The 16121-nt window shown below is 65.4% G+C and overlaps 1 protein-coding gene across 1 annotated transcript in view; it reads right to left on the reverse strand.

Annotated features, from left to right (window-relative positions):
- Positions 1-16121, reverse strand: part of GSE1 (Gse1 coiled-coil protein) — a 106142-nt gene that overhangs the window by 9251 nt on the left and 80770 nt on the right. The window contains exons 3-11 of the mRNA XM_082862380.1: positions 14397-14593; positions 9011-9186; positions 8364-8561; positions 7570-7761; positions 6821-7119; positions 5708-6032; positions 2742-3361; positions 1448-1560; positions 939-1209 (exon numbers count right to left, since the gene is read on the reverse strand). Coding sequence (XP_082718506.1) covers positions 939-1209; positions 1448-1560; positions 2742-3361; positions 5708-6032; positions 6821-7119; positions 7570-7761; positions 8364-8561; positions 9011-9186; positions 14397-14593 — 2391 coding nt within the window. The remainder of the gene's footprint in view (positions 1-938; positions 1210-1447; positions 1561-2741; positions 3362-5707; positions 6033-6820; positions 7120-7569; positions 7762-8363; positions 8562-9010; positions 9187-14396; positions 14594-16121) is intronic.

A 16121-nucleotide genomic window follows, 5' to 3' on the forward strand; every position in this document is an offset into this window, starting at 1 on the left:
TGATGCCACAGATTCCCGACGCAGTTCAGGGGCCTCTCGCGGACTGAAACTTAAGTGGCCACATCGCCAGCGGCTTCCTCCAGGAATTAAGCCAGGCACAAAGATTCTCTTTACAAACAAAACTATGCGCGTTCGCAGGGATTTGCCCTGGTAATCGTGTCACTGCCCCTTCAAGAGAAAGCAAGAACGCCAGCTCACTGGTTCAACACAGTAACTGAATGCTACGCCCCCGCTACCGAAATAAGTGAAAGTAACTAGATGACCAAGAAGCACTTCTGCTCTCCTCTTCCTTCTGGAAAGAGGTGAGTGAGTGCCAGCAAGGGCAACGTGGGGGTGTGCACCCCAGGAAGGCCTAGTTTTCACCTGCGCCACCATCCTGGCACTGAGCGAGCGTGAGCGGCAGACCAAGGCAGCAGGTGCCCCAGAAAGTGCTCAGACCGCACCACGGGCTCCAGCCCAAGAGTCAGCCCCGACATGGCCCTTGGTGGCCAGAGCGATCTGGAAGCATCTCTCAGGGCAAACTGTCCACTCAGTGGGTGTCAGGTCTGCCCAGCGGCCACGAGAGCAGCCAAGAGAAAACGCCCGTACCAAGAAGCCTGAGCACCTTACTCGGGGAGGCGCACGCCCACCCACGCGCAGGGCGGGCTGAACGCGCTGGGAGACCTGGCGGGGGCCAAGAGCAGGCACCAGCTCACGGTGGGCCGCACGCAGGACACCAGCGCGCCTTCAGTTCCACCCGGGGTGAGACAAGAACACACAGGCTTTGAAGGGGGCCGCGCAAGTTTCCGACGGAGAGAGAAGCCTGACAGCGGAGACAGCGAGGCAAGTCTGCGAGAGCAGAGGGGAGCCCCAGGACGCCGCCAGGAGCCCGCGGCCCCGCCTCCTTCCTCAGAGACCCTCAGCCCTCCTGGCGAGGCCCCGCCCCACCCAGGCCTCACCTTTCCTCTTCTCAGTGCTGATGTGGGTCAGGTTGAAGATGGTCAGGAACTTCCTCTTCTCCTCGAAGTTGGGGCTGCTGTTCATCTCGTCGGGGCTGTAGCGGGTGGACAGCGCCAGTCTCGGCGAAGGCGTCTGCCGCTTGCTCTGAACCGTCGGGGGCGACGGGCTTCTTTCTCTCAGCATCCGCCGCCGCTTCCTCCGCTTCTGGGTCAGCAATTCCTCCTTCTGCTGTTGGGTGGTCAAGCCAAAAAGTTGCAAAAACTCTAGCTTCTAGATTGGGAAAGAAAACAAATGAGTTTGAAACCACCGGCGGTGGCGTGCTTCCACTGACCCAGGGGCCCCTCCTGGGGTCCTCGAAGCTCTTGTGCTGTGGCCACTCCGCGCCGGGCCTGGGAGGAGGAGGGCCCTGACGGCGTCCCAACAAGCGTGGGAAAGCCCAGAGGCAGGCACCGAGGTGAGTGCCAGCAGCCCAGCCCCATGCCTGCCCGCAGCGACGCGCCCCAGATACCTCGGAGGACGTGTCCAATTTGAGGGGCGGCTGCTCGGCCACGCAGCGGAGGTGGGCCCTAACCTCCTCCTCGTCACTCTCATCGTAGGAGTCGTCCAGGTCGTAGTAGTATCCTGGAGGTGGAACGGACCTATTCAGCTGGGCAGGGAGCCTCGACTCGCCAGTGAACACACACAGGGCACTCCACCTGGCAGGCCAGGCCCTACCGCCCTTTGAGCACCCCCAAAGGCGGATTCCTTTCACCCTGGAAACGTGCATTAACCCCTAGTCCTAGGGCTGGCTTCTCAGGGCTGGCAGGTGGGGGGCAGAAAGCAGGCACCAGGCTTCCCTTGGATCCACAGAGCCCAAGTGACCACGCGGTCTCCTGGCCAGCACCGATCCCCCAGCAGGGGACCGTTCATCACACAGGCCCGGGGCCACGTCCACGGCAGCCCAAGGCTGTCTGTGCACATCCACTCCCTCCTGCTCGGGAGGGGACAGGCACGCTCAGGTCCCCGTCCCCTCAAAGGTATAGAGCATACATGCAAACTGCTGTGCAGAGAACAGAACCCCTGCACCCGAGGGCACCGGGGCTCTCCCCCCGCCTTCTCACAAGGTGAGTGGAGCAGAAGAATCTTTCTGGGGCTCTACATTTAGCCTAGACCAACAACGCAGACCAACCAACACTCGCTCGGCCTTGGCCCCCGCTTCCGGCTAAGAGGCTGAATTTAACACCATGCAGAAGAAACTGGTCTGGACCCCTGATCCCTCCTGGTCTGACAGGGGTTGAAGGTAGGGGACAGCCATGCTTGCCCTGGGCCTGCTCGCCTGTTCTCCGTAGCTCTTTGGGGAACCCAGGGTGCCGCTGGCTGAGTCCCACCCCACCCTGTGCAGGAGCAGGAAGGAGAGGCAGCCAGAGCTCCCGCCTCCCCCGCCCCCTAGGCCGCCCACCCGCCTACAACGGGGACGGCAGCCCCAGGAGAGGAGTCCCCGCCGGGCCCTGGGCCACCCTCTCGACAGCCTCCTCCCCTTTATGCTGCACTGTTAATACTTCAGACCGTCTTACTGGCCTCTGTTCATCACCTATTAAGCGTGTGTGTCTGTGGAACTGTTTTCACAGACAGTCTACAGTTTGGCTTTTCGGGATAACACGCACTGTGGCAGGACAGACGAGGGGCCCAGGGCCGTCTTCCCAGACGTGTCAGGCAGAAGCCAGTGAACTTGCTCCCTGGAGCTGCTGGACCCCGGGGCAGAAAGCCAGAGGGGGGAGGGAAAAGGGGGGAGGAGGGAGGGCCGCGGCCGCCAGGGACAAGACCTTTCTCCTGGGCCTCCCGCCGCCGGCGCTCCTCCAGGTCCAGCTTGCTGACCAGCCTCCGTCGCTGCTGCAAGAACTCGTCGTAGACATAGGTGGGGTCGGGGCCCCGGGGCGCCGGGGGCCGGTAGGGCGAGCCCGGCTTCAGGGGCCCGGGGGTCTCCCCGAAGGGGGCCGGCGGGGCGAGCGGGGCCCGGGGCTGGCCCAGGACGGTCTGGGTGGACGGCTCGAGCTCCGCCAGGAAGTGCGCGGGCGCAGGGGGGAAGGCCTGCTGCTCCAGGCCCCCTGCCTCGCGGGCCGGCGGCTGGTACTTGTCCAGGGGGGCGGCCTCTCGCTTCCGGGGTCCCTCCTCCGCCTTCTCGGGGCAGTAGACCCTCTCCACCTTCACCAGCGGGACGGCCGCCTGGCGGCTGGGCTCAAACGGGGACGGGGCGGGGTGGCCGTGCAGAGGGTGGCCCTCGGGGGCGCGCCGTGTCTCCAGCGTGCTGTCCATCAGGGACACCGGGTTCCAGAGGGCCGTGGGCACCGAGTGGTGCTGGGGCTTGGGTGAGATGAGGGGCGGGGGGCCGCCAAAGTGCTGCGGGGGGTCGCGGCCTCCCGGCTCGTGACGGTTTGGTCCCGGCCTGCGAAGGGAGCGGAAGCAGCCGTCAGCCGCGAGGGCCCAGGCGCGCCAGCACCCTGGCCCCCAGGCCGCCTGCCGGGAGCCCCGAGCCGGCCAGAGCTGGAGGGGCGAGCAGGAGGCCTCCTCTGGGCCACGTCCCAGGGCTGGAGGGAGGACGGGCCTTCCGCTCCGCCGCCTTCTCTGTGGACAGCTCGCGGCAGGTGTGTGCAGGCCCGCTTTGGAGAGAACAGGGAGCCTGACATGGGCTCTGCGGGTCTAGGGCAGAGACAGTCCCGGCCCGGCCAGACCCGCTCGAGCCCGTCTCTCACCAGCGACCTCACAGCAGCTCACCCTGCGCCACCGCTTCCTGAATTCCGAGCACGCTGAGAACAGACCCACCCCCGGGCGATCCCAACTCCAGGCGAGCCACGCGGAGGGGGCCCGGCCTCCTCTCTCCCTCCGTGCTCACAGACAGCAGCAAGAGGCCGACCTCGGGGGCCCACCCAGCCTAGACCTGCTTCCGTGGGCACCCTCACAACCGGCAGCTACGCCCAGAGGGTCTTCGAGGCCTGGGCCGGGGCCTGTCCAGGGAGCCAGGCCACCTGCCGGAGCGCGCGCCCCTCACACACAGGGAGGGAGGGAGAGGACCTTCCATCAGACACGCAGCTTTGCCCCGAAGCCAAACTAAGGGCCTCTTTCCTCGGTGCATTTAAAACAACATTCACCTTCCAGAGGACTACGTGGCCGCTGTTTCTCCAAAGTTTATCTATTTTCTTCAGTGAAGCCCCACGCTGCCACGGAGACCGAGGGTAAGGTCTGAGGGGACGGAAGGGGAAGGGCAGAGGCCACGGCAGGCACGTGAGCAGCCGTCTCCCAGGGCTCCGCCTGCCTGGCCGAGGAGAGGGCCGGCTAATCAGAGCCACCAAGGCCACTGCGCCTCTGCTGGGCGGATACGAAAGGGAACCATATCGAGAAGCGCTAAGTCCTCAAGTAAACAGCAGAGGAATGAAACCTGTTAGCGAAGCAGTATTTCACGTGCTGTAGCCAGGCACAGGCTGGTTTTCTAACCCGGAGCCCAAGGGCCCGAAAGACCATCAGGTTTGCGCTGCTGTGGGGACCACCGAGGCCAGGTGAGGACCGAGGCAGAGGCCACCCCCGCTGGGGGCAGCAGCACACAGGCCCTGACAGCTGCGCTGGGATCTTGCAACCCCAAGCAGAGGAAGCCACCCTCGGGTGTCAGCACGCCCTGAATTTATCAGGAGATGCTGGACGTGTGCTGACTGCTCGCCCAGTCCCCTGGGTGTGACGGGGACCAGAGGAACAGAGGGCAGCCCAGAAGCAGACGAGATAGCCCCTGTATAGCCTCGGACGGGCCCAGAGAAGCAGAGGGACCGTCTGCAGCACAGACCTCGCTGTGGCCACGCTGAGCGGAGCAGAGGCCGGAGGAGGTAGGAGACCCAGGCAGGGGCCTGGCCACAGTGCACTCCCGGTCACACCCAATTAGCAAGCGAATCCCCTCAGTGGATGCAGAGGCAGGATGCAGACTGCTGGACGGGCCAGCCATGCCCAGGACACAGAAAAAAACCCACCAGTCAGCGAGAAGCTGGAGAAAGAGGGAGGGAACAAGTGGACATTTACAACGCCTCCGACCCAGAAACCCAGCACCATGGACATCAGGGGCTGGCAAGAGGCTCAGAAATCCTCCCACCCAAGCTCCTTTGTGCAAAGCTGAGGGAGATGGGCCCGGAGAAGGCGAGCGGGGTCCAGTGAGCCCCAGGCCTGGCCAGGCTCTCGCCACCAACTCTGGTGTGGGTCTCAGCCCGGCCCTTCAGAGTGAGCCCTGGAGGGAGGGAAGGTGGGGTGGGGGACACAAGGTGACAGCCAGATCAGCAGACGGGGAGCAGCGAGGCCCCACGGGCAGCTGTAAGAAGAAGGAGCCCAGCTCACAAGGCAGGTGTCGGCAGCCAGGGGTCCCAGAGACAGGTGCAAAGGCCTCTTGGAAATTTTTTAGAACAGGGCTGGAAAAACGGGTATTTTTTAAAATTACAAAAGCACTAAAATTAATTTTTTGTTTGATTAAAAATTAAAGGGAGTCCCCCTCCTCATTAAAAAAAAAGTTTGGGCAGAGGGAGATGGAAAGGACATAATTATTGAATGAAGATTCTCCGTAGCCCTCCTTCAGGCGCCGCGAGCGTCGCTGCTGGGAAGCAGCTGGGCCGAGGCTGTAGACACAGGTTACTCGGGGATGGACGCCCCTGAGCAACGCCTTCCCTCCTCACCGCTCCCTCCTCCAGGCCAAAGCGGGGGTTAGACAAGTGACAACACGCAGGCTCCCTCGTGCAGACGCCGCCCCCATCCCCGGGCCCACCTGGCACTCTCAGGCCTGTGCTCCGCGTCCGCGGGTGCCGGCGGCCGGCCCAGGTCCAGGTGCTGCTCCAGCACCTGCTGCCGGAACTCAGACACCTGCGACTGGCGGTCCTCCTTCTCCTGCCGCAGCCGCCGCTGCCGCGCCAGCCACTTCTCCTCCTCGTTGGTGCGCTGGAGGAGCAGGGCCGTGGCCGCACTGCTGCCCGGCAGAGAGAAGAGGCCGTGGGTGGAGAGGAGGCCGGGCACGGGGTGGTGCGGGGCGGCCGCCGGGTGCAGGGGGTGCTGCACGGGCTTGGGTGCCTGCAGGCCCGCGTCCTTCAGCTTCTCTGTGGGGGAGAAAGGCTGTCACGGCGGGATCTCCGCGCCAGGCTCAGTCCCTCCCTGCTGCCCGTCCTCCCGGAGGAGACGTGCACCACCCTCCAAGGGCCTCCCCGCGGCCGGGCCAAGACAGCCAGGGGCATGGATGCTCCCGGGCGCTCGCCTCATCTGGGTGACACGCTGGGTGTGGGTGTGTGGGGCCGGCTCACGCCCACACGCCAAAGCAGACTTGAACTCTGGGAATCACCCGAGCCGGCTGCTACAAGTTAGATTACGCGTACGTATGATAAAATAAAATGTTAAAAACTAAGGCTAGGGCTTCCCTGGTGGCGCAGTGGTTGAGAGTCCGCCTGCCGATGCAGGGGACGCGGGTTCGTGCCCCGGTCCGGGAAGATCCCACGTGCCGCGGAGCGGCTGGGCCCGTGAGCCATGGCCGCTGAGCCTGCGCGTCTGGAGCCTGTGCTCCGCAACGGGAGAGGCCACGACAGTGAGAGGCCCACGTATGGCAAAAAAGAAAAAAAACTAAGGCTAACAAATACTTAAAACTATCCCTTCCTAAGAATTATGTCACGTTTTACCACGGTGCACAGTCTTTGAGTTGTCTACCTACATCTGTCTTCTCTGTGTCGTGTGCCTCTCCCCCCGGCTCCCTGTCCGGGGACATCAGGCGCGTAGCTTGCAAAAGGCATGGTGTGAATCTGCTCCAGGCCGGCGGGCAGACGCTACGCGGCAGGGCCCTTTCCTCGGGGAGCCCCCCAGCATGTAGCTCCCCACGCACGGTCCTCCTCTCGGGTACCTGCTCGGGTTGGGGTCAGCTGCTCCGAGGCCTTGCCCCGCTCGTCAGCGGCGTGGCTCCGTAGCCCGTGCAGCTCGCCCACGGGCAGGAAGGCCGGCTCCAGCGCCTTGGCGGCCAGCAGCTCCTTCTCGCGGGCCCGCTGCTCCCGCTGACGCTCCAGCTCCCGCTCGCGCTCCAGCTCCTTCTCACGCTCGCGCTCCTTCTCACGCTCCCGCTCGCGCTCCTTCTCGCGCTCGCGGTCAGCCTCCCGCTCCCGCTCGCGCTCCCGCTCCCGCCTCAGCTCCTCGTCCATCTGCATCCTGCGGGGCGAGCAGAGGGAGATGTGCGGGGGCGCTCGGGGCCGGGCCGGGCCGCTAGGGAGAACCCCCCAAAGCAAGGAGCTGACACCCGAGACCAAGGTTTTCGTGAAAAAGCCAGCATTCCCATCCGAACGGTGACGGGAGGTGAGGCGGGTTCTACTCTAGTTTAACGCGCTAAGAGACTCAAAGTCCATTAGATCAAAAGTTGTGCACCAACTCCTGAAGCGCCATGGAAAGCTCACGGCCGGGGGCTGGAGATTCTGAGGATGCAGCTTCGCCAGGCACTGGCCAGGAGCTCGGAGCACCCACCGTCACCGCCCCGTGTGCAGGCGAACAGACCCAGGACCCGAGTGGCCAAGGAGCCCGCCTGGCCACACACGAACGGCCCAGCCAGGCTCTGACATTCGGGGAGGGAAGAGCAGAAGACACCCGGCCTGGGACGGGGCTTACCTCTCGGCACTGAGGCTGGACATCCGCTCCGAGTGCAGCGCCGCCAGGGACGAGTGCGAGAGCTCGGGCGGGTAGCGGACCCCAGAGAGGTGGAGATGCATAGCTGATGGATGCAGTGGGGGCAGGGAGCCGGGGGTGGGGATGGGGTAGAAGGGGGACCGCAGGGCCGACAGGCAGTAGGAGTCGTCCATCCTGTGCGAGAAGATGGGGCTAGTGAACACGGAACGTAAAGGAAAAAAGGCAAGACCCAGCCCTACCACCAGGTGCCCCAGCCAGTACGGTTATTGATCCAGGGGCGCTGGACAGGGCAGGACGGCCACAGAGCCTCCATGAAGGCCCTGAGGAAAGGGTCCACGTCCACAGCCAGACCCAAAGCCCCTCCTCCCAGAGGCCAACAGATGGTAACAGCTCAGGGCTCCGAGGCCCTGCTGGCCACCCCAGGCCAAGTGAGGAGACTTCCAGGTCTGGGGAGGGGTGGCATAACTGCCGACCCGTCACGGAGGACGCAGGAAGCTTCTACGTAGAGCAGTGGTCCAGCGCCGTCTCCAGCGGGGTTTCCTGGTCGCACACAAACCTTGTGCTCTGCGCTTTAACGCGTAAGTGCACCAGTGGAGCCGATGGCGGGAGAGGGAGGGGCTGGGGCGAGGCCGGCTCGGACAGAATTTCCCTCTGGGGGCGAAGTCCTAACGGCTCATCTGCAGGGCTGGGAGGGGCGGCCGCCTGGGGTCTCCCTGGGAATCTGGCCCCAAGCAGTCTCTGCCTAAGGGTGGGTGGGGAGGTCTGGGGCGCCTCACCTGAAGGCCGGGTGGGGGAAAGGGTGCGGGGCCAGGTAGCTGGGGTGGTAGTAGGCCGCGGCGGTGGCCGGGTCCAGGCCCAGGGGAGGCAGGGAGGACACGCGGAGGTCCTCGGCGGTGTGGTAGGGCCGGAAGCTCCGCAGGTAGTCCTCTGTCACCGTGCTGGGGGGCACCACGTGGTGCACAGGCCGCTGGAGGCTGCGGGAGGGACGGACAGAGGACGAAAGGCAGAGCTGAGCCCCAGGCCGGGAAACGGGCCAACCTCCCGGTACTTCCACCATGCCTCCCTCGCAAGGACAGGTCCTGGCAGGAGGCCCAGGGCACAGGTGGGCAGCTGCTGCTCCTTGGGCCCCCCCAGCCCCCTGCCGTCCTCACCAAGTGGGCGCAGGGCCGCTATCCGCAGCCTGGAGGGACCCCTGGCCCCGGGAGCCCCAGACTGGGGGTTGGTTTAGGGTCAGGCAGACGGCAGAGCCAGCCGTCGCCTCAGCGTGGAAACGGCCAGCAGGCGCAGACGGGGCTGCCGGCCCGGGGCTGAGCCACCATCTGGCGGCTCTTGGGCTCAGCTGGTGCAGCCGGCCTGGCGGCCAGAGCCTCAGGGGTCCAGAGCCCAGCACGCGTGCCCTCCCCGGGCCCCGACCTGCACTTACTTCAGTGGAGGAAAGCGGGAGTCCTGCACCACCGAGCTGGGGGAGATGCCAAAAGGGTAGGGGGTGCTGAGCAGGTGGGAGGGGATGGCCGGGCCCCCTGCCTTCTCCTGGGGCAGCGGGGCCTCCACGATGAGGCGTTCCCGACCGCTGCCGCTGCCCCGAGAGCCAGCGTCTTGCTAGAGGACAGAAAGCAGCGGGTCAGGGCAGGGGCGGGCGGCTCAGACCACGGCCAACGACGAGCCAGGCCTTCCTCCAGACTCGGGGTGGGGGGAAGGGTTCAAGCTTTAGAACGCGATCTAGAGATGGCCTTTCCTTACGGTTTTCCACCCAAACCTGCGGTATGAGCGGCGTGGCAGGCGGAACAGAAAGAAGGGAGGACACGGGTTCCAATGATGGGGGGGGGGTCTGGACTGAAACACATCTGGGCGACAGGAAAGGACAGACGCCCCGGGATCGGACTGGGGTCCAGACGATGGATCTCCCACAGGTCACAGCTGCTCCAAACTCAGACGTGGGAGCTGGATGACGGTGGTCCCCGCACACCCCCCCAACTCCCGGCGGTGAGCTCTGCACTGCAGCGGCTGTGACAGAACCACGCGGAGCCCCTGGCCACTGATCGCCAGGCATGCGCCGGCATCCCGAGGGGCCGAGGCGTCAGCTGTGCTGCCAGCTGCCGGCCTGCGTCACAGATACCTCTCGGCCCACGATGCCCATGGAGGACGTGGCCGAGAAGCTGCTGCCGCCCTTGGGCAGGGCATGCCAACCTGTCCCCTGGACAAACCCCGGGGCGGCCGGGGCACCGACCAGAGCACAACTGGCCAGAGCCGTCTGGGGCCTTTGCGCACTGATGGGGGCAGGGCTGTGGGCCCGCCTGCCCCAGACTCCCGGACACAGAGAGTGACCTGGGGCCTGGCGGGGAAGGCAGACCCCCGAGAAACCAGAAAGCGCTCACGCAAGGCAGGACGGGGGAGGAGGGGGCCCCCAGAACCCCCGGCCACACGGAGGAACGTCCTGCACGCCCGCCCACAGGAACGTACGCAACACATCGAAAGGTTCTGTCGTTGGGGTCGTTCACACGGCTGAGAGGGGGCCGCGCAGCAGGCACTGAGCGCCAACAGCAGCCGGGGGCTCTCGCCCGGGACGCGGGAGCCAGTCTGGGGGCTCCGTCACCGTGACACCCTGCTCAGCCTAAGGTGAGGATATCTCGGCCCAGGCCTCCCCTGAGCCCCGGAAGCTCCACAACCCGGCCCCTCCTTGGCCAGATGGCACGACGCCCGCCACCTGGCGCCAGGCCCGGCCGCCCCTGACCCACCGCAGCAGGGCGTGGGCCCAGGTCCGTCCACCCCAAACCCACGGTGTTGCCGCTGGGCCACAGCCCTGTCTCCTCACTGACGTGGCGCGTGTCCAGGAATGACCACCGTACGTGGGGCGGTGACAAGAGTCTGTCCCCAAGGAGACACCCTCTACTGTCCCTCCAGCCCTGACTCTGCCAGTAACCTTCCCATCAGAGTCAGGAGATGGGGCAGCAGAGACCCCCAACCATCTCACTCCCTGGGTTGGGGGGCAAGAGACAGACTGCGCAGCCCCCTGGGCGACCCCTCCACCTCCACACCAGCAGACGGTGACCCCGCAGAGCGTGAGGGGCCCATCCGTCACCATGTTTACCAAACGTGCTGGTGGGTGGGCGCCGCGGCAGTGATCGCTAATTGGAGGAGACAGGCCGCTGACTGGGACTTTTAATGAGCGGCCACATCTGTTCCCACGTGTGGGCACAGCCCCTCCGCTCACGGCGGGGCCCTCGTGGTGCGTGAACTCCGACCTGCCCTTCCCGGGACGGGTGGCCACAAAGCGGCGGCCAAGGGTGGGACCCGCGCGTGCGCCAAGCCCGGGTCAGGGCAGGGAGCCCGGGACCCCCGCCCGGGTATTATGAGCCTTCTACACAGGGTCCGGCGCGGGGTGGCTCCCGTCTGGTCCTGGAGACCCTGGACGGGTCCCATAACTGCCCCGGGCCTCGGTTCCCCCAGCTGTCAAACGTGCATCACAGCAGCGGCTCACAGAGCAGCAGGGGTGGGTGCACGGGTGTACACGGGAAGCGGGGGTCTCGCACAAGCAGCCGCACCTCCTAGCCCACCCCCCTACACCCTCTCGCGCTCCCCGTCGACACTACCACCCAAGGGGCTGTCCTCAGCATGCCGTGTCCCCCTCGCACCCCTCCCTCTGCTGGCGCAGGGCCAGGCCAGTACAAGTGCTGACCCCCACGATGAGGCGCCCCAGCTGCTCTGGGGCCTGCCCCTCACGGGGGCCACCATGGAGCGGAGAGGCCCTGTGCCCGACGTCTGGGATGGACTAACAAGGGACGGCATGGCCCTCAGATGCTCTCTGGACGGGGACGCAGTGGCTGCAGCCAGAGGCCCCCTAGGTGCCAGGGCGGTTCCCCCAATAAATGCCCGGGGTGATGGGACCCGGGGTGACCTGGGCTCTGCCTCCAGGCTGGCAGCAAGGCCCCTCCTCCCCTCAGGCCGCAGTAGGAGGAAGACGGCAGCCAAGGGCCTCCACCGTCAGCCCAGGACAGTGAAGTCCTCGAGGGGACCTCGATTTAAGGACAAAATCTGGGGACAAGCTCCAGGCAACTCCAGGCCACCACACGCTTCCTCGCGCTTCCGGCACTGTTTGCTGAATCAAACAGGAGAGTGAGGGGCCCCAGGCAGCCCCTGTCCCAGGGGAGGGGCCCTGAACGCACCAGCCCCAGCTCAACGCCGTCCCCAGAAGCCCCCTTCAACCCTCGGCAGGACAAAGCCCTGCTTGAAGGCAGCTGGGCCAGATGGTACCTTCCCAGCCCGGCCGAGGACAAACAAGGAGCTGGAGAGGCGGGGGGAGGGGTGGGCTGGCAGGCAGGGGGTCCAGAGGGCCAGACCCACGCGCCCGTCTGGCTGGAGTCCTGCCAAGCTTATGACAGGCACCTGGGAACGAGGTCACGGGGGGTGGGCCCGGGCTGCAGCCCCCAAACCAGGCCGGGCCCAGGAGGCTCAGCCGGCCACCCCGAGGCCCCCGATGGTGGCGTCCAGGCCCCCGCGCCGGCCCGCGGCCGGGCTCGCCCCGAGGAACATCTGCGGGCAGCTCTCATTTCTGAGCAGCGGCTGCAGGCGCAGCTGTAGAGATGAAAGAAGGAAGGAGTGGGGTGGGGGGGTGAGGAGGGAGGAGAATCCTTCATTCTCTGGTGATTAGAGAGGTTTCCACTAGGCAGCCGGGCAGACATGCCCTGTTAGCTTTAAAACAGACTATTTGTCATTGCATCCGTCCTTCCACAGCTCCCGCTACCTGGGAAATACCGGTGACCCCGGTGCGCGGGAGGGCCCCCCGTGACTCACGTGCCGGGACTTCAAGAAGCCCCCCTCCCCCCTCACTACTCTGCTCTTCCTGGTCTCCCCCTCCCCGGGCGGATTCAATTCTCTGCTGAGCCTTTGTGCCGGGGCCGACGAGCTGCACGTCTCCCACTGATCTAGCTCCCTTCCCGCCGCCCTCCCTGGTGGCGCTGGTGTTCATTAACCACCGCCTTGGTAAGTGGCTGGAGAGAGCCACCACGGCCCTTCCTCTGGGGGTTACTCGGTGTTTCTGAGGCAGTGAGGACCCCCCTCCACCCCGAGGAGGGCTGAGCTTGGGGGGAAGGGGGCCCAAGGCCAAGGCACCTGAGTGTCCAGGAGGGGGTCGCTTAGGAGGCTCCTGGGTCTGGATAGCAGCTGCTGGGACAGGGGACAGGACCAAAGGGGAGGATCTGGGCCGTGGGTGGCCGTCACCAGCCAGGGCCAAACCAGGGACGTGGCAACAGTATCAGAAACCATCTGGGCCCCCGGGAGTTAGGGGAGACGCAGGTGGTTAGGGCCCCGAGGTCGAGGCTGGTCGCCAGGTGGCAACGGGCCCCTCTGGAGGCAGGAGATGCTGGTGAAGACCCCTTGTCCTCCCTCAAACCAGGACTGCGGCGTCTTGGGCATCTCCAAACCCCTCTGGCCAGGATCCGCTCACCAGGCCCTGCCCTGGCTCTCCTGCCTCCAAACTGCACTCGGGGTAGAGCGACGAAGCCAAGGCAGCAGCTTCTAGGCGGGCACGGGGGCCTTGGGCAGGTGATGACCCAGCAGTGTCTATCACCTCGGATGTGGGAGCCAAGCTACGGTCCCCTGGCCTATTTCCAGGAATTCAGGGGGTCCCCACTGGGCTCCGTGGTCAGGGCCTGCCCGAGGGTGGCCCCCTCTGTGGACGGAGGCGGGCTCCCCCCACCTCCAGGGCAGAGAAAAGACAGACCCTGAGTGATGTCCAGCTGGGGCCCTGGGGCCCATCCCCCCACCCGCCCCAGCAGGGCAGAGAGCTGCGAGGGGGGCGAGTTCCACCCCCCCCCCACCCCCCCACTTTCTCTGTGGTTTAATTAGTATTTCCAAGTGGTGCTATCCCTCTGGGAACTCCAGAAAAATCCAGGAGACAAGCACAGGGACAGTGTTCTTAGTTAGGAAGGGCCCCTCCAGGCTGGGAGCACCGGAGCTGGGGGCGGGTGGTGGAGGTAGGCAGGTGCAGGGGCAGCTCCCAAGGCCACGAGCTCCTTCTGCACGGCCACGTCACACCAGGGACCCACCCCCCCAAGCGCGGGAAAGGGCCTCCTGGGGCGGGCGGACTTCGAAAGTTAAGACAGAAATAGGAAATCTGATCTGTGAAAATACGGGCTGGTATTTTCGCTATTTCGATTCCTTGTTTGTGCAATAGAGAATAATCAAAACAGCTATTGTCTACCTAGTGCTTAGGATGTGTAAACACCATTTTAAGCACTCTGTCCCCCCAAGATTTCTATGTTGGAGTCCCAGCCCCCAGGACCTCGGAAAGTGACCATATTTGGAGACAGGATCTTTGAACAGGTAATTAAGGTAACACGAGGTCACTAGCATGGGCCCTGATCCAATAGGACTGGTGTCCTTATAAGAAGAGGAGATTAGGACACAGACACCCACAGAAGGAAGAGCACAGGAAGAGACAGGGAGAAGACGGCCGCCTACACACCGAGGAGAGAGGCCTTAGGAGAAACTGACCCTGTCCCCACCTGGAACTTGGGCCTCCAGCCTCTAGAATAAATCTGTCTTAAATAAGCCCCCGTCTGTGATGCTCTGTGAGGCTCGTTTTGGCAGCCCAAGACCACTAACGCCCATGAATCTTCTTGAACCACGCAGACCCTCCAGGTAGGAGCTGTAGTTACACCATTTTGCAGAGAAAAAGACAAGCTCAGGGGAGTGAGCTGGGGCAGGGGATTTCAACCCCGAAACCCAGCCCCGCTCCGCGGGAGGCCGCCTCCCCAGCGCCTGTGGCACATCCGGCCCCCCCCCCCAAGCCCCCTCCCCACACTCACCTGCCGGCTCTCGCTCCTCCACACGCCATTGACGGTCTTGGTGGGGGCGATGGTCACCACGGGGGGCGTGCTAGGGACGCTGTGGCCCCCGGGGGGGACGATGATGGGGCCCATGGGCACGCGCTTGGGCGTGCTGGCTGGAGAGCTGTGGTTGGTGGCCGGAGAGGAGACGGGGGACGACTCACTGCTCAGTGAAGACCCTGCGGGAGGAGGACACAGCAGCCTGAGCGGGTGCCCCCCGGCCCCCAGCAGCCGGGCAGGGGCACGCGGGCTCCTGCGGACGCCCCGCCCCAGCCCAGGATCTGGGCGGTACCTCCCCACCCCCACCCACGGACAGGGCCTCCCGTGCCCCATGCTGCTCACCGCAAGCCTCCCCCGAGTGGGGGAAGGAGCCGGGGGCGGAGCAAGTGTGGCTCCACGAGTTGCACCCACGGCAGCTGGGGGCCGTGCGCGACACCCCGGGCCACCGGGGCTGATGTGGGCCGCTGGGGCGCAGGGTGCGCGAGGGGCCTGCCGAACCTGCCCCACAAGAGGCGGCAGCTGCACGTGAGGCTCTGAGCGAGGGGGTGGGCACGAGACGCCCCGAGGTGCACAGCAAGGCCCGAAGTTCTCCCTGCGGGCCCCCTGTGTGCTCGAGGGGGCGTCCTAGCTGCTGGACGGGCCTGGCAGAGTGGGGAACAGGCGAGGGCGTGGCTGACGAAGGCTTGTGTTTTCAAAATACCGAACGCGTTCATTTCAAGTTTTAAGAACTGAGTTACCCGGCGCTGAAAGCATACAGGTCGGTGGTTTGGGGCACATTCACAGCGTTGTGGAAACGACACCATTATCTGATTTCCACCACCTCCAAAAGAAGCCCCACCCTCAGCATCACCCCCATGTGCTGCCCCCCGAGGTGCGTGGTGTGGAGGGTGGCAGGAGGATGGGATTGGTTTAGCTCCTGGCAGGGGCACAGGGTCGTGGTGGTGCGTGGGGTGGGAGGAGAGGGCGGGGCCTGGGGGGCTGGGAGGAAGTCACCCATTTGCAGCCAGGTTGGCCGGCAGCTGCTCCTCCCGCGAGGGGCGGAGGTGCGTCCCCCCTCCCCCACCCCCAGCGCCCAGGCTCGCCCCAACGTCACCGCCCGGTGGGATATCTATCCCGGCAGGCGGGCAGCAGAGTGGCCCCTGAGGGCTGGAGCTGCCGGCAGGGCCTGGTCCTGGGGTCCCCGAGGGTCACACCCAGGCCCAACGAGATTCGGCCGTGTGCACATCCACACCCCGCACTGCTCTGGGCTGCAGTCTGGGGACAGAGGAGACCCCTCACATGCCCCCCCCCCCCGAGGCCCCATGGCCCACAGGCCCCCGACACAAACCCCGCCGCACCTGAGAGCCACGGAGACCACCCAGGGCCCTGAATCTGGGGCAAGCCGGACAGGGGACCCCCAGATTTTACTACACAGCGGAACCTCAGCTCGTCCCGGGTACCGCGCTCGCCCATGGTCACGGGGGTTGCGTGAGCTCGGGCGGCCGGAGGGCGTGGACCTGGCCGAGGAGCCTGCTGACAGTCCCAAGCAGCAGCCTGGACACGCGCCATCTTGCAGAGCTCCCCTCTGACGGGCTCAACTGGGCGGCATCTGTCTGCGGGAGCCCCACTTGGGGCACCTGGGGCCTCGGGGCAGGGAGGAAGCTGGGGCCAGCACAGACTCCCCCCTCCGCAAGCAGCACATCCTCCCTGGATTCTGTTCAGAACCTG

The sequence above is a fragment of the Leucopleurus acutus genome (assembly GCF_964270905.1).
Source record: "Leucopleurus acutus genome assembly, chromosome: 20".
Classification (NCBI taxonomy): Eukaryota; Metazoa; Chordata; class Mammalia; order Artiodactyla; family Delphinidae; genus Leucopleurus; species Leucopleurus acutus.